At 31.7% G+C, this 25156-nt stretch overlaps 1 protein-coding gene across 2 annotated transcripts; it reads right to left on the bottom strand.

Annotated features, from left to right (window-relative positions):
- Nucleotides 1-869: 869 nt before the first annotated feature.
- Nucleotides 870-24979, bottom strand: LOC126781804 (bestrophin-4). Of its 2 annotated transcripts, none has more exons than XM_050506847.1 (13): nt 24439-24979; nt 17158-17268; nt 16900-17071; nt 11434-11636; nt 11193-11361; nt 10719-10967; nt 9301-9561; nt 7419-7656; nt 6579-6726; nt 4281-4372; nt 2737-2913; nt 2021-2148; nt 870-1147 (listed from the first exon to the last, which is right to left on the bottom strand). In XM_050506847.1, the coding sequence occupies exons 1-13, from the start codon at nt 24507-24509 to the stop codon at nt 1040-1042; spliced, it is 2127 nt and encodes a 708-aa protein (XP_050362804.1). In that variant the 5' UTR covers nt 24510-24979; the 3' UTR covers nt 870-1039. The 2 variants fall into 2 exon arrangements, with proteins under 2 accessions (XP_050362804.1, XP_050362805.1); XM_050506848.1 differs by having other exon boundaries at nt 9328-9561.
- Nucleotides 24980-25156: the final 177 nt, after the last annotated feature.

The following is a 25156-nucleotide window of genomic DNA, read 5'->3' as shown; positions in this document are numbered from 1 at the left end:
AAGGTAAAGCCGAGACCCGTCGAACAGCGTTTTCTTACGGGTGAACTACTGCTTCAACGGCAGAAAAGAAAAGATTTTTTGCACTGTATCCTGACTAGCGATGAAAATTAGATACAGTACTATAATACAAAGCGTAAAAGAGCGTGGGGTAGGCCCGGCCATGCATCATCATCGTCCGCATAACCAAATATCCATTTTTCGAATCTTCTCCTTTGCATTTGGTGGGGTCAGCAGGGCGTAATTTACCATGAGCTGCTCAAACTGAATGAGACTATCACTGGAGATCGCTACCGACTTCAATTGATGCGTTTTAGTCGAGCACTAAAGGAAAAATGGTCGCTATAAGAGTAGAGATTGAACAAAGTACTTTTGTTACATGACAACGCTCGAACACATGTTGCCAAACCAGTGACAACCTACCTGAAAACGCTTACATGGGGAGTTCTACCCCACTCGCCGTATTCACCGGACATAGCTCCTTCCGACTGTCATTTCGTTCGATGGCACATGGTCTGGCATAGCAGCCCTTTATTCTTATGAAGATACCAGAAAATGGGTCGATTCTTGGATAGCATCAAAAGAACTATCATTTTTCCGAAATGGAATTCATATACTGCCAGAAAGATGAGAGAAAGTAGACTCTAGTCATGGGCAATACTTAAAGTATTGCCTATGACTAGAGACTACTTTCTTGGTACTTTCAATATATATATATTTTTTACCTTATATTATAAAGCATTTATTTTGTCAAAAACAGCTGAATGTACACATCCAGATGTTTGTTAAAAATTTAATATCAAAATTAAACACAATAAATATCTATTATATATATTGAAGGTAAATAAAAAAGGTTTAATGAAGAGATAAAATAAAGATATATGTAACAATTTAATTTACCCAAAGTTATGTCTATATACAGTACATAACATTTAATGTTACATGATTCGTCAAGCTGTACTTATAATAAATAAGTATCACAATATTTAATACTGACTATAAAGAAATGTTCAATTCAACCCTAAAAGAAAATAAAGCTGTGTCAAGTTGTCTCTTGTTTGGAATCTTCTTCACTCTTTGCTTGTTTGGATTGTTTTATTAGTTCTTCTAACAATAATTCGTTGTCTAATAATTCTACGCTTCCAGTAGGCTGAAACCAAAAAGTAATCTTTATTATATATATAAGTCGTCTGTAGATGTGTATGTCATTTTGATGATTTTTAGTGCGTGAATTTGGTTGAAGATTTTGGTTGGACCCGGTAGTTGGCGCCGCGATCGGGCTACATTTATATACATATTTTTTGCACAAAAAGCACTTATTTTAATAGTACCAAGTCGAGATGAGCAGTAGGTACTTTAATTTAAAATGGTATTTATAGCAGTTTTTGTTTTATTATTTTTGTCAAAATATTACTTACAAAATTAACTCGTTTTCCCTTAGGTGGTACTGTGGATGTGTGAATTTTTTACCCTTATTAGATAATTAAAGAACGAGAAGATTCTTAAAAAGTGACGGAGACTTTGTACCATTACTATTAGTATTTTATAAGAATCTCACAGGTGGATAAATGTAATATGTTTTAGAGATCAAAATTTTTATGTTCACACTACTACAAATGAATGAATTTTGGCAACTATTGGTTAAATTTTAATTTTTTAACCAAATTGGTTATTGGTGACCAACATATAAAACAAATGTATTATATGGATATATAAGGGCAATTAATTCTATTGACGTCCGACCATGCATCATCTCGACACGCGGTGGTATACATATTAATGTTGACATACATTTTTTATAATAAAGGATGATTAAATAGAATAGCTTTATTTATTTACCTTCACCCAAAGGTTGTCTGGAAGAGATCGCTCTTTTAGCAATAAGACCGCCTTTTGTACAAAATAGTTTTCGTTTTTTTTGTGTGTGTTTAATATGGTTCTGTAACTCTTTTGGTGTACAATAAAGCATATTCTATTCTATTCTAAATAGAATACTTTAAATTGTATTGTATTTATTATTTACCTGTTGTGCGCTCACGGAGCGAGCCATGATTTTTTGTAAATACTTCTCCCGTCGATGTTGCTCACGAATACTTCGTAGGCGATCGAAGTCGTCGATATCAGGATCATCTCCGCCGTCCACTTCATCCACTACAAAATATCACATCGAATATTTTATTTAATTATTGTCATTATCTGATTATAAATGCCATCATTATTATAATTATTTCAATATGAGAAAATAATCCTTAGTTATAGTCAACTCAAATTTGGTGGTGGTGGCTTTCGGCAGGCCCGTCTGGGGATACCCAGACGGGCCTGCCGAAAGCATCATCATCATTGCTCATCAGATACTCTACCGCCAAGCAGCAATACTTAGTATTGTTGGATTTCGGTTTGAAGGGTGAGTGAACCAGTGCAACTACAGGCCCAGGGCCTACATAACTTCTTAGATCCCACCAGCGCCACCAACCTTGGTTGGTGGCGCAGGGGTTGTTAATATTTAACAATTTCTATTCATGGTTGTGTTTACGAACCATCAGATAGCCCATTTGACAGTCTCCCTATCAATTTTAAATTAAACGTTTTAAGACGTTCATTACTTCCTGGGAGAGACTATCATTGAACCGAAAATTTTAAATTTTTCATTTACCAAAGACCTCCCGGACGAGCTCATTATTAGCCCAAGTAACTAATGTAGAATAGGTTACGGAGCTGCACACCGCGGGCTACACTCACACAGGGTCTGGCTGCCGGCGGCGCTGAGCGAGGGCCCCACGTCGCTGTCGAGGCGCGCGCGCTGCATGTTGGGGAAGGAGGGCTGCGTGCCCAGCGACTTGGCGGCGGGGCTCAGGTCGGCCGCGTCGCCCGCGCGCGCCCACTGCGCCGGCGCCGACGTCGACAGCCGGCTCTCCTCTGCGGGTACGGTTTGTTACAACATCATCTGCACCAATAGCATCACTTCTTTCGCTATTACATATGATTCGATTGTACATGAAAATATTACAGCCCATAAAAATCTTAATAAAATGCCGTCAATGCTAAACTGCTTATTTGTACATTTAATATTCACATTTATCACAAGAAAAAAGGGCTATATTTTTAATTCGCGCTACTTAGTAATAGTACACGTAAGAAGACCGAAGAAAAGAAGCGAGACCGCTCAATGCTGTTGATAAAGCTTATATATATACTGTAAGAGTAGGTAATGTAGGTAGGTAAGGTCCTAGCTATGAAAAATATTGACTAAAAAAAACGTAATTAGCATTTATATCGATAAAAAATATATTGTGTTTGTTGGACTGTTCGCTATATGAGGTGAATGGATACTAACAGACGAAAAAATAGCTTAAATCCCGTGTTAAACATAGGTCTCATAAATTATATGTATATTGCAGTTACAACCCTTGTATAATATTTTATACAATAACTTTGTTGGCATATTTCAATTAAACACATTAAGTGACGAAATCTGAAAGCTAATTAGAATCTCTACAAAAACAATAAAATGCGCACACAGAATAAACTAACTTAAAATGATTACCTTCAATAAGTGAGCGTTAAAAATACCTCAGCTACAAATACATAGGTCGTTACCCTCGCATTGATGTCATTACACTTTAACTTAGTAATTATTTTATATGTGAAATGAATGAATTGAGTTTTTTGTAGTCTACAGCTTTCTAATAACACTGGATATATTCTTAACTACATACCTAAATTATATTATTTTACAGCGTGACGTTGTTTCACTATGACAAAATATGAAAGTTTAATAATAATAAATATACGTTTTCATTATATTTTACTAATGAACTAACTTTTAAATCGACTTCTTCGAATTTATTCTAGTTTCGAAAACTCGACTATAATTTTATTTGAATTTTATATTTCGTTGGAAAATGCTTTTATTTTTCTTATTAATTTTCTTATTTTACAAGATAATATTAGTTTTGTTCTTATTTTCAGTCCAATTTCATGTTCAGTAACATCAAAAGTGAGTGAACTTTATCTGAAATTATGGCTATTCTGTAAAGCAAACTGCAAACTCAAAAAAAAGGTTGTGAATTATCAAAAAGTCATATGTATACATATATACAATGTTGTATGGTCAATGCCGCATATATAGTACACATTCAAGAATACACTTATCAAAATAGTACTGTTCTTTTTAAAAATTTCGCCCGCCTCTTTTAAATATAATGACAATGTAATCCATCTAATACGTGGTTATATAATAATTATTTAACATTGATTAAAATAATTTAAAAAAAAAAACTTACTAGGATTACTATGGTTGGAATTTCTTGTAGGAACGTTAACTGGATCGCTTGGCGTCGGCGGACCTTGCGCGAACAAACTCATTACAGTTGGTCTGAAAATAATAATAAATAAATAATAGATACATATATATTTAAGTTGAATGCTTCGTATTTATATCTCGAAAAATATTTGATTGTTTTTCCTATTACTTAACAAACGTCAAGTGAATGAACTCTTGATTTTTCTATCGTCGATTAAATCTAGCTAAGCGCTTTAATAACGCTAATTATGTTTAATATATTTTGAAGGTTCACATAACTCAACAAGATAAATTAATTAGCATAGTGTAACACATGATTAGTTAGTGATAAAAATGGATTATATCACGATTAAATGTTAAAGATGTAATGTTTTATCTTGCTTTTAATATTTATATTTATTTTACTAAGTAAGTCAATCAGTAAGTTGACATGTAATGATTTGCCATATTTAATCGTATATCTTTGAGTAGATCCTTTGTATTGTAATAAAGTAAACAATAACGTAATAGAATGTCTTCAATATTATCATGTGCATGATCACGCGACCTCATCTTATCTGACGTTATCAGTTGATCATACATACGTCAGTAAACAAATGAACAGATGTACTCTCAGTTTTTACAAGAGATTTATAATGAAATTTGATAATATAGATCAACTAAGGTTTGACATTAAAATTTAACATAACAATTCAACGAAATATGATCAGCAGCTTTGTTCGATGTTCTAATTACTCGTAATTATTTATCAACAATCAATTTATATATTGAGCTGACGAGCCAATGGTACGCGATGGTAATTAGTCATGTTTCCTATATACATTGGCAAGGAAAGCATAGTGAACTCTTCTTTTCCTTAAGCTATCAATGCGCCGCTAACCATTGCATCAAAGACGTATCCATTGCGGCTGTTATTAGCAGTCTGTGGTACCATCAAGATGTACTCGCACACATGTACCTCTACCATAGAGAAAACTAACTAGTAAAACTTACTCCATATATTCATAAATACATACATGTCTATAAATGCGTTTATCCCGATATAACATATGAAAATGTTGATGAAAATATTACAAAATAAAGTGTCTCTTTTCAGTGGTCATATAATTTTTACAAAAATACAATTAATCGAATCGGTCTTATTTATTCGTTACAATTATTTACTAGCGAGTAAATACTGAGTTGTAACTTACATGAATCATATTTATTTATGCAACATTAAAATCATTTCAAAAAATAATATTTCTATATTCGAAAACTAAGTCGCCAGAAAAGTGGGTTGCTCTTACTAGCGGTCGCTCAGAAACAGTTTTTAGTTACAATAATTGTTATTGTAGTTGCGGGAAGTGGGCGTCGTTCAAATCTAGAGATGTAATGTATTATTCGATTATTATTATTAAATAACTTTATTGCTTACCCACAAGGAAAAAAAGACAAATACAAGAAAAAAATGAAAAAGAAAAACAAAAGCTTAAGAATAGTCATGCTATATAAACATAATTGTGGACTATAATATGATCGATTATTGCTATTATCTTTTATGAATCGAGATTTTATCTTATTTTTTACTATTATAATATATCTTATGGCATATTTATACTTTAGGGTGACGCTGCTATTGAAACTATATAAGTTTCAATTTTCTCATCATGAAAATATTTATATAAATTTCAACATCGTTAAATGGTACAATAAGTTATTCGTCAGTCTTTACTTCTACACTGAAGGTATCTTGTTATTAGGTCGCTGGTATTTTTTTTTTTAATATTTAAAGTATTTCGAGCAACAGATCGATAAAAAAAAACTAAATATGTAAATACAAATATCGTGCATCGCTAGTACAAGCACAACTGAAATGTATGTGTCGCTTATTTAAAATAAATACTTTTTGGTGTCGCGTGAATTGTAACCTTTATATTAACATAGTGAAGGTTTAATATCCAATGCATTTAATCTCGAACAATAAACGGAAGTAAGTAATCAGTTCTGAATGGTAATCGGTGATAAATTATCAGAATATTTTAAGGAGTCGTAACCATAGCTAGAGTTATGTCATCGCATTTTTTAACTTTTAAATTCTTTTTAGTTATTGTTTACTATTAAAATGTAAAATAAATAAATAAATATTGAATAAAATAAGTGCCAACTACGAGATAAGTGCAATTTTAATAGTACGTACTTATTAGTATAGTATTAGTTAAAAGGGTGTCAATCTCCTGTTTTTATCTCTTTTCTTCCGTGTTAGTATCTTAAGTGTTACATTTTAAATATAAATCACCTGTTATCCGGTCGTTTCCCCATACTGGTGATGGTGGCTTGCTCGTCGACCTCCTCGATGACCTCGTTTGCGATTTTCATACTACCGCCTCCCGCTGTCGCCGGCTTGTTCAGTGTCGGGTTACTGGCCGATATCATGAAACGGTTACCTACAATTTAAGCTTTCATTTGTAAACCAAAATTAATTTAAGAATGAATCCCGTAGCATTGAATTGAATGAAATAGTAGGCTTATTACTACGATTACATTACGAAAATCCTATAATAGAGTTTTATGTTTTCAATTAAACGTTATGTGATCTATAATATCTATCATCTGTACCGAAGTTTAGAATAAAGAAAAAAAAACTAATAACTATTTTCGCTCCACCACACTGCACTGAACTCGCTATTTTAATCCTTTTAACATAAACAATACTCATTAATTCTAAACGCTTCAAAGTGTTTATCGCTGACTATAATACTCTGTTACAGAAGTTACACTTGACCGCATTCGATAATTTTCCTCTTCTATTTACCTACATTAAAACACGCTATCTTTTCTTGTTTCTTTAATCTAATATTATCCTTAACCTACTGAAAATAAGTGTTAATTTTTGTTTATTAATTATATATATTCCATATTAATATTTTATATGTAGAACATAATTTCGAAAGTAGAATTTACTTATCTCTGAGCCTATTGCTTTACCACCAACAACAAGGTTTTCTTCTAAAGTTTTTTTTTTTAAAAATTAAACAATTGGTTACCGTGATATCAGCTAATAATATTTAAAAGCAAGATTATCCACGGCTTTAGGTTCTCGTGAGTCTGATTATATAGAATAATAATGACCACCCACCGCTGCTATCTGTTTGCGTAACGGCCGAAGTGGCTGATTGTTGCCTCTGGTCGTCCTTCGAAAACAGTCGTTTTAACATGGAAGTGACGGAATTAGCTCGTGTCATGGGAGTCTGTTGCAACGACACCATGGAATTCGTGGAACCCATCGAATTTCTGTCCTCTTTCTTTCCACGCTTACTTCCCCTAGACACGATAAAATGTATGCCAGACTGCGCGTCATCGTTCATTTGTAATTGCTGTGCGGATAGAACAATAAATACGTATTAATTACACTAACAGATGAATCCATTTCAAGGCGACGATGTTAAACAAGTTGTTAATATGAGTCATGACTCATTAGCTTCATGAATAAGAAACCATAGTTAAAAAAAAATACAAAGAATAGAACAGGAAAATCACAATATAAGTTAATAATAACAAGATGGTGACACGAAAACTACATATTTAACACTTATGAATTTTATAAAATATTATATTCACGTCATAGCAACGTCATTCTTTTCAACTTCGTTATAAAATTTATATTTACATGATCACAAAAATACAAATACAATATAGTTTATTAAAACATAACATAAAAACAATTGATTAATAAATTAGAATGACATATATAAAGTTAATGCGTGTATTATTCGCTAAGTATACAAATAAAAAAGTTTTGTTAGACACAAAAAGCAATAGAATTAAAACTTTTAGGGGTAAAGTATTGATTTCACATTTGGACTGGAAGTAATAAGAAATTGTACACAAGACAAATAAATGACGTAACACATAGAAATCGCATATCTCTATCTTCCCGGCTTTACTCCCAAACATTATTTGACCTTTACTTGTATGAACTGATTTGCGCAGTCAAGTACCACAAACCTAAAAGCAAAGTTTGTGTTTCGACAAATCGTCAAAGATACCATTATTTGATTTTATTTTATAATAGCACTAACCGTTTCTAATACTATGACCAACGTCGGATTACCTAATGTGGCTTATTGCTGAACACTCATTGGTCATTTATTGCGTCATCGGCTGCTACCGACCAATGACCGTTAAGATGAATGTCAAATTAGTTAATCTGACTTTAACCAAAGATTCAGAAACAGAGGTATACAGATATTTCAATCAACTTAACTGCGTAAATCGGAAAGAGTAAATATTAGATACGCGTGTAGCCGGATCAAATTTTTAATTCTATGCTATTTCATAGATTTAGAATTTTTTTTAAGTCATTGCATGCTTTAATTTTATTTTCAAATCATGTAGCATTGGTTTAAATCGAGTTATTATTTTAATGTTGCATTATTTACATCAAAAAGGGCTGCCAAAATTTAATATCGAAACTAAAAACCACCTTTTCCAAAACAATGTTTTTAATACGCAGGATTAGCGTTGTTATCATGCTTATGTTATTTTTGAGATATGTATTTGTTTTGCTATTTATAATATAACCAATAGTTGAATATGCAAGAAACGTAATTCTTTATTCCTATACAATATCAGTATATAATTATTTACCTCAAAACCATGAAAAATATAATCCGCAACCGCAGATAACCCATTCACCTTGTAACTGAAATTTAAGCTTCAAGGGAAAAACATGTTATATTGGCAACCCTTAACACCGACACACTGCAAAGCTCCATATAATGCCAAGTATAAAGAAATTGAACGATAGAATGGGAACGCATTCAATACATAATATTCAAGTCTAGACTCTAGATGTCATAAAAATTTCTTCCAAAAATCGTATTCGTAGTATTCGTGACTAACACAAATACCCATAGAGAATGTTCACCTTTGTAACCGATTCCAATTCATTCGTTCGCATTCTGTATCCGGCTTAGAATCTGAGCGTGCAGCATGCTTATAAAAGGGGGGAATCTAACCTCGGGCGGGGCGAACTTGTAACTCACGGTGTTGGAAGGCATCATTTCATCGATCTTCACGCTGGAGGGCGCGACGGTGACCATGCTGCGCTGTCGCGGCGGGACGGCGACGCGCGCCGTCGACGGTTCCGGATGCTCCTCCCTTTGGTTCTCGGTCGCTATCGTGTAAGGCAACTCGGACGGGAACACTTCATCCCAGTACTGATCCTTGATCAGTTCAGGATGCTCGTGGTGCATTTCGTCCACGATCATGTAGGATACCTGATTGTCGTATAATAAAAAACAAATGTATAATCTAGCAGTTACACGTCCTGGAGTTGCATGGCCGTAATGAACAGTTATTGAGATTAATTCTTTATGTAATAGTAAATATCATATCTATAATCTTAAAATAAAATCCGAGTTGCATTTGGCGATATTACACTAGTCCACATGTAATCCAGCCTATATGTGACCTATTGCTAGAAAATTAGTGGTAGAGCTTAGTGCAAGACCGCCTAGGAAGAAACCCCTCGCTTATTATAAATTCTACCATCAAACCACACTTAGTTAGTATTGTTGTGTTCCGGTTTAAATGGTGAAAGAGTATAACAACAGGCACAAGGGACTAAACTTCTTATTTCCCAAGGTTTGTGGAGCATTAGCCAAACAAGAAATGGTCAATATTTCTCTGCCTACTTTTATGGATGGTGGTAACTACTTTTCTCTAATCTGCTTACCCATTTTTTAAAAACAATAAACAAAATGTCGAATGAGTTATTTTTTGTTTAAAACTACTCATTAAAATAACGAAGTTAAAAGCGAGTTTTTATGAAAATATAGTTAAAGCATCTATCTATCTTATATTGTATAAAAGACTAATAAATAACATTTATTTGTATTTTTAAAGCAATGTAAATGGTTACTTTGGCTTATCAATAACAAACGATATAATGGTATTTACTTATTTGTTGATACTTCGATAAATTCTCTAATATAACATTTTACTGCATGGCTTATAAATTTATTTTCGTTTATCAGCATAATGACAAGTATTTCGACTACATTAACATAATTATCTTTAAGTAACTCATAAAATTTACAACCTATTAACATGCTTTACTACTATGGTCGCCTTGAAACTGTAAGCCATCGTAATGTGATTCGGATGATGCTTTAGTGGATATTTTGTATTTAAAAAGGTACCTAATTAAAATAACTATTCTAATATATGGCAACTATGTGAGTCAACCACACGAAACTCATAAAAATAATACGAACTAGTTAGCATAATGAAGTAGATATTATATTTTTATAAGCATTTATCTGTCTATTAATTAGTGTGACAGAAACTTTCATAAAAGTGTCAGCAACAAATGTGAAATATATCAATTCACTTCATCCGAATGAACGATGCGTGACCGCCTGTAATCTCTCACCTGTAAATCTCTGTCTATGATCCAATTAACTTCGAAATCGTCGTCGTCCTCGCCAAATGGATTTATCAGAGACTCCGCCACTTTCAACCAGCCCATGTAGAAGAAGAATTCTAGTGTTGTGAATATAGGAAAATAAAGGTCTATACTGCTTATATAGACTGACGAGCTATGCGATTGCAGTTTATTATCAACCCACTGGCTACCCAACGCAGATGTTATAAAATATGAATACACAGCAATCGTAACTACCTGAAAAAAAATCACGCCTATTTATTCCGATTAACGAACTACAGCACTCACTATTTTCGTTAAAGAATACATTAAAAAGGTTTATGATATCAGAACACGCAAAGGTGTGGCTACACTTGCTTGATAATACATAGCTGTTAATGTCAACTTTTATTTGTTATCCCAAATAGTGAAATGTAATAACACTAAGCTTAATTACTATAAGAAAATCTAATTAGACATTACCTGTGTATAAACTAAAGGCACGCTGATTGTATCGTAACTAAGCAAGAGTCCGGCTTGCCCTCTGAATTTATTTAATTCGTCTATTATAGTTTTGACGGCAAAGTCGTCTCTTATTCTGCCCTCTTTGCGGGCTCTCGTCACAATACTTGTAGCCCATACTATAGGCATCCTAAAATTAAAGCATTATTTTTAAAATATTATTAATTTTAAATATAGTTTGAATAGTTGTTTTGAAACATACCAATGTTTAGAAGGCTTTGGAAACTTATCATTTAGATTATCTAAAATTGTCTTTTCATTTTCGAGTAGAAGTCCAGCCTCCACTAAATTGTTAAGGGTTGGAAAACGTTTCTTGACTCGAGGAGAGATCATAGTGAGCACCATTGTCAGGCAAACGCACACATAGCGAACGATCGTACGACGCATAAGTCGCCCTCGCTCGTCCTGTAATAATACCCCTGACATCATCCATATTATACAGTAATGTATGTACATCACAACAAAAGACGTCATTTCATTAAAAATAATATGGTCACATACAAATATAAAATAGATTGCAATTTGTTATACACAATAACAATGATTTTTCGATGCATTTTAAATTCACGATGAAGTTGGAGATAGGTACTATGAGCATGGTAAATTTCAACAATAAAAATCCTAATCTAAAAATGAGCACACATTTTATCCTATCCTATATAATATTACACTAAATGAACTAAAACATGTTTCCTTGTGGTTAAAGTAGTATAATAATATACGTACTCGCCAAACTTGATTTTAAATTATTGATGGTAAATTAAAAATATATACGTTTTCAACAAACGTATCTCAATGCGGAAGTATTTAATTATATCGATGATAAAGAACAATTGTTTATTATATTAAATGTAATTACGAAGAAATAAATCGATAAGGATAATATTATTTGACAAGAGCCCACATTTAATCTACCAATCGTTTAAAAATGTTATCAGATGAAGTCGACGCAAGACAGGAAATAATGAATTAAATGAGTGTTTAACTACTATCTTAACATGGTAACATTGAAATACACAGATCGATGGAAACAATTGTTTGAGAATTGAAAACTAATTTCGTTTTCTATTACAATAATGACTGTTACCTTAAAACAATACCACATAAATAGAATATCGTTCCCTTACTTTAATGTAATGGAATAAGAATATTGTATTGGTATAACTTAAAAATTAATTATTATTCTTCTTCTTCTGCCTAGCGTTTACCCGGCCTAGTAACGCCAGGGTCCGCGTTAACTTAAAAATTAATTATCAAGGTAAAATCTATGATTAAATTTAGTATAGTAGATTCTATTGCCAGCAACTGTTTGCACAATTGCAGCTGTATTGGTTACAGGGCATGAACCATACCTATTAAGTAAACTTAATAAAATGTTGGTAATAACTACTGAAGATGTCATATTTTGTCATATGTTAACCCAACGCTTACATTATATCTCTCAAAATCATTGATAATAATAGACCATAGTCGAAGTAATTTTAATGAAATAATTTAGTAAACATTGATAACAAAGATACTCGAAAATAATAAAGAATAGATAATAAGATCTTGGTGAGCATTGCGGTGCATGATTTGTCCATCTTTCGTATCCTTAGAATGAATAATATTTGAACCTCTTAGTAAGTTCCTACATAGCAACGTTTTAATGTTACAATGCTTTAAAAAGATAAATGGAGAAAATCCATATGACAGACACCCAAGACTCTCTATTTTATCAAAGAACATACTTGTAAATTATATTTTGCTTATTGATTCTGCAGTACATTTATTTGAAATGCTTTTTTTTCGGACTGTGTATTGCTGTTGGCCCTACTGGCCTCTACAGCGTCACCGGGCGGGATTGGCGAGTTAAACTCAGCCGGATGTTAGGAGCCACACGAAGGGCTCAAGAGAGACGGACGTCCTAAGGGTGCCTCCTATGAGGCCGGACCTCGGCTTAGGACGCCGTTGAAATCGGGAGGGATGGACGTGTGCATTATAAACACCGTCATACGCCTAGGCGTTGACGAGACGTAACGAATAAGGGTCGTCGACCCCGCCGGCGGGGTCGGTGTGTGTTATTTGTGTTCCCTAACAAGTGCATGTTGGCAGCGGTGAGTCTATCGACGGGATCGAGTAGGACGTGCTTAGGTCGCCTACGGGTCGAATTAGGTAGCTCTAAGGGGCTATACATGCTCGCCTTAGAGAGGGTTAGCGTGTTGCGACGCTTTACCAAAATATCTTGTTGTTATTGTCTTTAAATAGTCTGGCTATTGATTCAATTTTTAAATCTTTATGTAGATCTACGTTACGCATATACCACGGGCAGCCCGAGGCAATGCGTAGGAATCGATTTTGTATTGCTTGTAACCTAGCTAAGTTATGAGGGCTCGAGTGAGCGAACACAACGGTAACGTAGGTTAGTATGGGAATTTGAAATGCATAGCATTATGAGGGCTTAAAAAGGATTAGATCTCTCATAGTTCGTATTTTTTGCCTAATATAATTCTAAGATATTTTATACTCTTATTCTCTACTTTGCTCAGTGCGATTTTTTAATTAATATATATAACAACAACAACTTTAAGCAATTTGCGCTGTCAAGACTACACAGCGCTTTCGCGTCTGTACACGGTCCATAATGCTTTATATTGAATAATTTTCGGTATTAATGTTCACATGAGCATATCATATGAAACTTACATTAAATGGACAAATAGACATAACGAAACTATATATGTTTAAAACTTTTGAATATACAGAAATATATATTCAACATGATTCATAATAATTGTCCTCTTGTCATTCACATTGAAAATTGGACAAAAACGATGTTATTACGAGATTTCAAAGAATAAGGAGGAAATCAATGTATCTCTTTTAATAATAATACTTGATAATGATTTTTTCTTTATAATTTAAAAAACAATTATTTAGGTCATTTTATCGCGCGAAGACTGTAGGACCGTACCTGTTTAAAAACCTTAAGTTCGTATTTCCAAGAACGTAACGCCAGTCAAGGTGTAGATTTGTACTATGTGTATTGTTATGTGCGTATTATTAACATCATATGAACATATATAATATAGGATTGTAGTTCCAGCAAAGTAGAATAGGAGCCACTCCATTTTACCCTTTGGATGACGTAATAGCCGACTATGTTTTTAAGGCTAATTCAAAAGAAGAGCGCCGAACCGAATAAATAGGGTAAGGACAAGCGAATTATGAGTACATACAAGTGATTTATGTTATTTTAAGATAACGACAAATAGGATAGCAGGACTCCAAGGCACAGAATATTTGCGTGATAAGCACAAGTTGAGATTTTTTTTCTTATTGAATAATTTCAAACCATTTGTGGATTACACTATTCACAGAGAAAACGTACTATTTGTAAAAGGGTTTTATTTACTATGAAATGATTTATGCCAAAGAGCTATTAAGAAACCCGAAACTCACAGTAGAAATCGATCGTGAAATATCAGAAAGTAACATACGACATTCAATTAAAACATTTATCGGATAAACGCATCAAAGTCGCGTACAATATACATATGTACATATTAACGTATTAACATGTAAGTCGATTTTCAAAGTTTTACGAGTGAAATACGAAGTAAGTTCTACAATATAAAATATCTGTTCATAATATTTATTTATTTTGGGAAAACAAAATATTTGTTAACAAAAAAAGTCTCACATAAGCCAACAAATTTTCCACACATTCAAACATGGAGTGAACCTAACAATAACAAGTTATTTAACAATTAATTCAAATATATAAATGTCAAGTATTTAAAATGTAATTTAAAAATCAGAACAAAACAAAAAAGAACAAATATATATAAATATATACATATGAAATAGACGTTAGTCAGCTGAGGTGTTGCGTGTCCTTATCATAGCGTCATCAGTTTTCGTCGTACAGTTACCACACTTCTAGGTGTGAAGTCATGTCAATCTGATATATGGAAGGTGAAGCAGGTAACCTTGCAGCTTTGTTGTTTAAGGTAAACAATACATGTCTAAACGGGCATTAAGTTAACTTATCAGAGATAAAAAAACTAATTTCTTTGATATATTTTTTATTCACACTTAAATAATAATAAAAGTTGGTTTTTGAAAATGTACAAATTAGTTCATTTAAAACTTATGTTTTGGCTTCAATATCCTAAAATACGAATGAAATGAGTTAATAGAAATATTCGATTAAGATAATTAGTAGGCAACTGTTACAAGAAATATACTTAAACTGTTTCGAACAGTCGCTTTTCGTGACTTCCTATTTGTGAACTTCCATGTTTCCAATAGGCTGTATATATGAGTTAATATTTGTGTGATAAAATTGTAGGTTAAGATGAATTGAATGTGATAAGACCTCTACTCGTGTAACACAAATATTTATTAGTCCTAAGCAATTTTGTAACTCTAAGCCAGGAATGATTAAAGTAAGTCTATTAGATAGAACTGTACGCCTAGTATACGATGTACTGCCTAGGTAACATAGAGCTATAAATGAATTAAAATAAAACTTAACATAAAAAATGTCCTATAAATATTCGTCGGATAATGTATATTCAAAAAATCAGTTACTTAATACGACTTTTCAGTAATTCGTAATAAACTACCTACAAAACGCGTCAAGAGACTATTAGAAAGGCATGGAAACTCTATTACAACAAATAACAACTACTAATGTATAAATATTGCAAAACTAGGTAATCTTTTTTTTTTTTTATAGAAAAGGAAGGCGGACGAGCATATGGGCCACCTGATGGTAAGTGGTCACCAACGCTCTTAGACATTGGCATTGTAAGAAATGTCAACCATCGCTTACATATCCAATGCGCCACCAACCTTGGGAACTAAGATTTTATGTCCCTTGTGCCTGTAATTAAACTGGCTCACTCACCCTTCAAACCGGAACACAACAATATCAAGTATTGCTGTTTTGCGGTAGAATATCTGATGAGTGGGTGGTACCTACCCAGACGAGCTTGCACAAAGCCCTACCACCAGTAAATCTAGGTAACACGTAGTTTTTTTTTACGTGTGACCACTAAATACTAGGACAAATTGTTATTCATAGACCTTACTCAAGGTCGTTATGTCACTTAGTCTACATAATTATTATCTACATATAAAACTCTATCAAAGCTGCTCGTAATACGTTATATAGAATTATCACCTGAGTGGATATCAGTGATAGGTATTTTTGGGTTTCATACATCACCAAATCTTCATCTTTAGATAAGTTTTGGTTTCTTTTTCATATTATCTTATCGTGCAAGTATTGTGCATAAAGCTATGATATGATATAAACCTAAAATACAACAAAAATATATACACATTTAATTAGACTACCGATGAAAATTTCTTCTGTAGTAAAACAGTTAAATATTTTTGTATATTTTTTATACTTTTTTATATCTAAGCGAAATAAAAATACATAATAACATTATGTTATGAATATAACATATCATCAATTATAATCGCGATGAATATAAGACCAATAAGAAACAGAGCTCTTAAGTTACTATATTGAAATATAATAATTTGAAAAATTTGTCGAAAGTTCACTCCAATTTTATCTTCATATATATTACGTGTACATAAAGAAATTATTTGAAGTTCTTTCCTATAAAACAGTAAATTTTAAATAACAAAGACTACGTTAATTTCTTACCTGTCCATGAATACTTGCGGATACAAAGACAGCGATCGAGTCCGGCCATGGTATAGTAGTGTACTGGTTCCACCATCGATTCATGACAACAGTTACATAGAAACCAAGCACGAATGACAATGGAATGACATTACCATGAAAACTGCAATAATTTACAACACCCTCAAACGCCCTGTAAAATTAAATTTTGAATTTGGTTATTTTTTATATGCCTATCTATAAGCCAAGCCTATAGTTATCCTGACAAAAATAAACTACCTTTTAGATGTTTCATCTAGCAGCAATCGATAAATTAAATTAAGTGTATAGTATGATAGTAAAAATACTAATAAATCCAACCATACTAATTTGTAAATACTGCCTCGCCATCTGAAAATAAAACAGATATCTAAGTATTTAATTATTTACAATGTTTTCATAGATCTGAATGTAGTACTATATACTTCGTAAATATATTCGTGCCTAATTTATTTATTTTATCATACAAAACTGTTTTAGATCTTTCATAAGTTTGTTTTTTAAACCATCAATGGTTGTAGTAATAGTGTAGTAACCATCAATTTTCTAAATACTAGTAACCAACAAATTATAAAAGCGTTATTAATAATAATAATAACGCTTTTATAGTTGCACTTTCAAGAGCAATTTAGTTGTTTTATTACATTACTTCTCCGTTATGTGAGCGAACGTGACGTCATCAAACAAAACCCACACTGACTCACACATGACATTAATTTACATCACGCCAATTCGACACACCAATCGGAATTTACAAAAAATAAATTTTCAACCAAATATTTAGATTTTATTTTCCGTAGCTAATATTTATGGAGTAAACATTTTCTCTACCACTTATGCGTTTAGTCAGATTCGTATATTATTAGATGTCTTTGCGGGACGTAATTCTTCTAACCTTGGCTCTTCCTGGCAATCTTATCTGGATTTATTACAACAGTTGTCCCGACTCAGACAATGTTCTATTATAAAAATTAATTGCGCTTCGTGCACATCAGCGGTCTCGTAATACATTTTTTTTCCTACTAACAATTAGATAAACACCACTTCTTTCTCAAATAGCATGGAAGCTTAAATTTCTCATTACTCGTTAGTACTAAAAATTGGTTCAAAAGTTGGTATAGTAATACATTTAATTCAAAATAAAATAAATACACAGATAGATTTAAGAGGAAAAGATATCTTCTCTTTGAAATAAGTCCGACTTTGTATATAGTCTTAAATAACATTAATTAATTAAAACAACTTAACATAAAATATTATAAATATAACCCGTAAGTCGAATTAAACAAATTTACACAACAAGCACATGCCTATGATAATGTTCTCATAATATGTAATCAATGAAATCCCACATGTTTTTGTATAAAAGTATAATAACTTGAGTAGGCGTATGACATCGTCTCAACGAGTTGAATTGTGCAAATGTAACTCTTTAAGTAGCCGAGATGGCCTAGTGGTTAGAACGCGTAAATCTTAACCGATGATCGTGGGTTCGAACCCGGGCCAGCACCACTGAATTTTAATGTGCTTAATTTGTGATTATAATTCATCTAGTGCTTTACGGTGAAGGAAAACATCGTGTATTCGACAAACCCGCACTGGAGCAGCGTGGTGGAATAAGCTCCAAACCTTATCCTCAAAAGGGAGAGGAGGCCTTAGCCTAGCAGTGGGACATTAACAGGCTGTTACTGTACTTACTGTACTGTAAATATCAAATTTTGTTTCAGTTTAAAGGCATGTTACTGTACTGTATTGTAACAGAATAAGGGTCTACATCGTTTTCATCGTAATACAAATAACTCTTCACGCGGCACACGTCATTAAAACTCCCAGTAGACATTATCATAGATTTTTTCTGACATCTTCGCTATTTATTGTCATATTTCAGCCAATTTTAACAAAACCTTGATACTTTATACACATAAACCTTCTTCATGACTTACATTGGTAAAACCGTATGAACCGTTCAGTAGTTTTTGAGTTTATCGCGTACAGACATTTTATAATATATAGAGATATTTAACTCAATTTCTCTGGTAAGTAATATCGCATAGGTAATCTTCAAACAATGCATAGGAATCACGGATAGGATATTACATCATCGCGCTCTATAAAAATGCGTGATACCGGTGAGGAGTGAACTAATATATTCTGTTTCGTCATTATGAATAATTTAACTATGACGCTAAATATACAAATAAGTAGTCATTATTATCAACTTACTATAACATAATTTATTGATAAGAATTGTTATTTCATTTATGTGATGAAAATCGCATTTTCCTGTCTTTTAGAGTTATTGCTATCTTGTTGGGAAAATATGTAATTAAAGCGATTATAATTTACTTCTCGTGGAATCGATGTTACGTATCGAAACGTAACAAAACACAAAACTATACGTATTGGGAGGAAAAATATCAGTTAAACGATGTTACCAGCCATAATAAAGCATGTTTTACACTTTTAAATTCAATAACTTTATCACCTCGACGAAGACTCGACCAACACGAAGATTTTCTCGAATAGAAAATTTATTATTTTATTGATTTTAAGTATTTATTAATGAAAAGAAAAGGTTTAATGTTTAGATATTAGCTTCATATTTAAATTTTAAAGATGTGCGCATGTATAAACTTAACTTGTTTTTTAATTTTGTATCAAGTAATAGTAATTAGCATGTAGTTGCTTTTTACATAATTTGTTGGATGTATTATAATTGTATGTATGTAAATGACTTGTGTGAAAATCGCTAGCAAACCTAATAAACAAATAAATAAATATAACAAAAAAATCGAAAAAAATAACTTTTGTATATCGATCCCGTGAGCTGTTGTCTGTCTGTCTCGACGTCGCCAAGTTTCTGTTTATTTGCAATGAATGGCGCCAACAGCACTTCGCAGACAGGTCACGAACTTCATGAGAATACTATAATACTGATTCCCGTACCATATCTATTAATTTAAGCTGTTGGATTGTAATCATTTTTTTCTTATTTTGTTAAAAAGCAATGAAACACTATGTTAACATTTAAACTCTAAAATGTGATAAGATAACAAAGGAAACATATTAAGACTTATCTTGACGGATGTTTTTTGTCAAATGATATAATAATTCGCTTGATTATAATGAGTAGGTACTGGGTAACTAACATACGAGAAGTTTTGTTGCGTGACTCATTTAATTTGAGCTCAAATTGAATAGCATACAACAAAACCTTCAAATACGAAAGATAGAGGTCACATAATAAAACTATTAACGTATATATATTTTTTTAACTTTGCAATAAAAAGTACTTTTTATTAATTAAGAAATAAGTACAAAAAAATTAGATACTACGAACAAGCTACGTTCAAACATTTTCTAGAATCTTTATTTAAATGTATGTTTATTGAACATAACAATGTCTACTAAAGAGGTAAATAGGCCATATAGTTTAACAACTGTGTTATTATATAACAATGGAACGATTAATAAAAATAATGTCTGTAAATATAAAAATATCTTAGATATAGTTCTTAAAAAAATTATGTTAAAGCAGTCAGTAAATTTTAACAAAAGAATCTCCCCTTACTCACGCTTTATGGCTGGAATATCGATCATGAGTCTCGGCTACCGGTCGTTTTGCTTTCGTTAGTTTTAATGGTTAGACAGAAAACAGCCCTTTATAAATCATTAATACATCTATATATTACACAATATTTATTTAGTAAAACAAAATGTAACTCGTTTAACTTTGACTATGCTGTTTAAATAATTGATATTACTTCAGCTGTCACTATAAAATTAATAATTAATAACAACAAACTTATTTACATTTTTGGAATTTTCGGAAACCTATTTACTAGAGCTCCAGGATTAATTTTGTTTGTCTATAATACGAGTATATAGAATTTCAGATAATGAAACTATGAATCGAACTATGTTCATAACTTTCCTGTTAATCATTATTTTCTTTGATATATATTTAATAATACAATGTCTACTAAAACCACTAAAATGTTGGAATTATGTTATATATAGCGTTGGATAAAATGATAAAATAACGTTGATTAAATGTTTCATATTTATAGACTAAATAGATAACACTCATAATCAGAAGAGCATCAAACAATAATACATTTCAAACTTTTAGTATTTAATATTAATATTCAAAGGCGAAACCTTTGAGTATTAAAACTTACATACTTTAACTACTAAGAAAACAATGTAAGAATATTAAAAACTAATTTAATTTAACACGATTATGACTTTTGAATCATTTTTATGAACCTACATTTCCATTAACAAAACAATTGAACGTAAATGGCCATTACCTTTTTTTGTATAAAACATAAAAATATCTCTCTAATTTATTTTAAGTAACGTGGACGATATTGTTCTGCAGTGATGCAAATATTAACACCCGTCAAATATAATAAAAGTTTAATGGTTAAAGAATATTACAATTTGTGCTAAATATTAAGATATTGTCAAGGGCTACATTAATGTCATTACGTAAACTACAAGTTTTTAATTTGACCTGTTTATCTTGGACACATGACTTAATATTCTGTACAGTAGTTATGGTCTTATGTTAAAAGCACAACTATTTAGCCATATTCAGCTGCTATCTCTATAAAAAGCACGTATCGAATTATCGATCGATATCGTACATTATTTTTGTTAATTTTCTTAGCATTTTTCTTTTTTAATTTATCGAATTTTACTTCCTAACTTATTTGATGAATATTTATTTATTTCTTGTCTTCATGTACAAATATTGAAAGAGACAAACAGCAAGAATATTCAGAAGCAACAAGCATTGTTAATGTTTAAAAAAACAACACAAATACGAGTATATTGAAAATATTACGAGTGCATTGAACCCGAAGCAATTGTACGGCAATTGAAGGTGCACTGAATAATTAATCCCTTGCCTGGCAACCATCAAGGAAAACATTTCTAGCTTTGTAGACACGTCAAAAACTTACGATGTTCGCTGACAAACTATACTCACTACTCGTATGTGTCACTTATTAGTACACTGTTATGCAATGCAAGCGATATTTTTATATTCTATTCCATTTGAAAATAATAATTGTTAATGGATAAACCTAGGAATGCTTTAAAAATTATGCACACTGCTTTCAATTTTGATGCAAAATATTTTGTGAATGCTTCTACAAAAGTAACAGTTATTGAAATTATTATGAACTTTCTTATGAGTGTATTTCTGGTCTTTTACAACTTGACTGTTATTTTGATACTTCGTAATATATGTCTCTTTAATATATCAGTAAGATGATAAATGAGTATTAGCCACTTAATAAAATTTTATTTAAAAAAAATGACAAAATACCAAAGCACGCACAGCCTAAATAGCTAGGTTTAACAAGATAACATTTTGAACAGAAATCCCTATGTGGACCGTAAATGTGCATGTGAAATCTGTATTTAGGTTTATGTTAATGAATTAAAGGCAGTTAAAGCTTTTTAGAACATTCATCATTTAAAAGGATGAAACTTGAAATGAAAGTTTGTATGGAAATTAGTTATGTTTGAAAATTAATAATACAATCATCGGACAGCGTTTTTAAAAATTCGTTACCCAAGTGGGTAAAATCGGGGACGAAAATTTGTATAGCGTTCGCCATTACTCATTGTTTAAAATTTGGTTGTTTTCTCAATAATGTTGATATTGTATCCAGTACACGGCCAGTATTAAAGAAAATTGTTCTTTTTAGTTTTTTTGGCTTTAAGTACTTTATTTACATAAGAATTATTTATATTAAATCCTTAATATACCAATAAAAATTAAAATAGCTACTGCACAAATCACGACTGCGTGGAGTGGCAAGAAATCTAGCAGAATTTCTCCTTTGACTGGCAATTCCGATCCATCAGCAGTAGAGGTAATAACTTGTTAGTTTAGCGAGAATATCCAATTAGCACATCCTTTTATCCTACGGAGTTGAAATTTTACATGTTGGATGAGTTTCCATGGCAATGCTTTTTCATGGTATGCATGACCTAATTCTACACACAGGGATTGCCTCCAGACTAAGTAACTCGTAAACGGTTAAAACCATTTTTTTTAATATGTAATAGTAGTCAGTAATATTGTCGTAGCAATTTAACAAAATATTATATTCGGACGTTTTATTTAACTTCACCTCAGTTGATATTAAATAGTAAAGATTAGATAAAAGTTTGTTTCTTAAAAGGATTTTTGTATTACATTTGTGAATCATGAGACTTGGTTTATACGACAATTGGTCGATTACGATATACGACAAGTTTAATATTTAGTTATAATTTCTTACTGTTACGTATATTGTTATGACCTATAAAACTATCGCTCTCCCAAAGCAATCAAACTCATACTAATCTACCAAACTTGGAAATTCGATATTTTACTTTTGTTAATTTTTTGTGTTTTCTTTGGCTTCGCTATCTCTGCGACCATAAATATTCCTGAGATATTCTTTTCCAAATTTCGTTGATATGTATCATACATATGTATATAAATATATATAGTGCAAAGGGTATTTACCGCAAGTGTAAGAAATCCGCATCTAGCACTTTGCCAGTTGGGCATGATATATACTCTTATGATACATATTCATATACGTCAAATTGTGGATATAAAGAAAGTGAGATCGCATGAACTTTGGAAATACAACACCAACATCACGCTGAAGATTGTCTTAGGTTAAATCATTGAAATGTAAAGATCAGCGTGCAAACTTAAGGTGAATGAAAATAAGCTGGTAGTGGTGACTTAAATATATTTTGAGTCAGATTGGAACATAGAATTGTACTATTAATGAACGAATTAACCGAAAGTTGTGTATTCTAAACAAATTCCCTGCTCTCTACGCCACCTTTATTCACACAAAATTCCTCTAATTTTGAGACGGCTCATTGAGTTTGAACTTCTACTGAAAACTTTATCACACGCTTCAAGACCGTGATCCCATTTTTTTTTCTCAACTTGAATAACTTTTTGTAGAGTAATAAGTGTTACCCCTTTAAGTCGAGGAAGCTATGCCATCAATGGCTCATACTTCGAATAATTATTGTTTGAAATTATCAATGTAAAACGGAAATTTCATGGGATTTAATAATATATTTTAGGTGTATAATTCTTTGTCGAAATTAAAGGTTAATAAAATTGTATTAAAAAAAAATTGTTACAGTTTTAAAAACAAAACAAATCGTAAAATATATATTAAAAACAGGTAAAACTTGCCTAGGGATTTCTGTATATATATATAAGTAGTTTTACGAAAGATTGTATTTTAACCGTATTTTATTTATTTATCATATTATGTACATTTGAAATAACTGTTAGTCTTAAAATCATGATCTTGCTTTTGTTTCATTCGTTCTTTTGTCAATAAATAATTGAAAAAGTAGCTTTTCCCTAATTTTATAATATTAAATTCCAAATAAATAAAGCACAATTTCCGGCGTACAAATTATTATCAAAAATCACACGTTTTAGTGTTGTTTAATTTGTAAATTATTAAGGCAGCTTACCTGTACAAAACTTTTAAAAAGGTTCCAAATCCACGACAAGTAGCAACTTCACCGGTGTAAGTTACAGTCATATTTAATATTTATATGAAATGCAATTTAAAAGATGAACTTAATATAATAATATCACAGACAAATATTGTATAGTTCGTATTAAGTTTAATATTATGGACATTGATAAACTAGAACCACTTGTTTTAAGTAGGTAATGCGATTTTTTTAAATTAACAAAATACACTCTTTAAATCACTTTTCGTTTTGACTACACTTCTTATTATTATTATTTTATATTTGTATAACTATATACTCTAATAATTGCTTTTAAATAGAATATGTAAAATTTATTTTGTCCGGCAAACCAAAGTTATCAAAACAAAGCCGCATTGCAGTGACACACCACTACACTCAAAATACTACTTCACACTAAATAAGTAATATAACGGTAATACTCTATCGTGTATTGTATACATATATATTACAAAGACTTCACGAATCTTTGCGTCGCATTCACATCCGCGCCCGCACCCCTACCACCTACCGACTAGCCGACTATGAATGAAGCAATAAGCATAGAGTAAAGTAAGAATTGTAGTATTCTTTTATTTTATTATAGCCATAAGTAGAAGGCAAAAACCGGTAAAATTTTAATACGATTTATTTCAATAGAACTTCAATTAACAGGCAACTCTATATTTTTGTACTTTTAATATGTACATATTAC

The sequence above is a fragment of the Nymphalis io genome, chromosome 4 (genome assembly GCF_905147045.1).
Source record: "Nymphalis io chromosome 4, ilAglIoxx1.1, whole genome shotgun sequence".
Classification (NCBI taxonomy): domain Eukaryota; kingdom Metazoa; phylum Arthropoda; class Insecta; order Lepidoptera; family Nymphalidae; genus Nymphalis; species Nymphalis io.
This window is presented reverse-complemented; position numbering and strand designations above follow the sequence as displayed.

Excerpts from the sequence above, each read along its gene's own strand:
- LOC126781804 (XM_050506847.1), bottom strand. The coding sequence starts at position 24,509 with ATGACTGTAACTTACACCGGTGAAGTTGCTACTTGTCGTGGATTTGGA. Across the intron at positions 17,269-24,438 it reads TTTTTAAAAGTTTTGTACAG|ATGGCGAGGCAGTATTTACA; the intron begins GTAAGCTGCCTT and ends TTTTATTTTCAG. Across the intron at positions 9,562-10,718 it reads TCATAGACAGAGATTTACAG|GTATCCTACATGATCGTGGA; the intron begins GTGAGAGATTAC and ends TACGACAATCAG.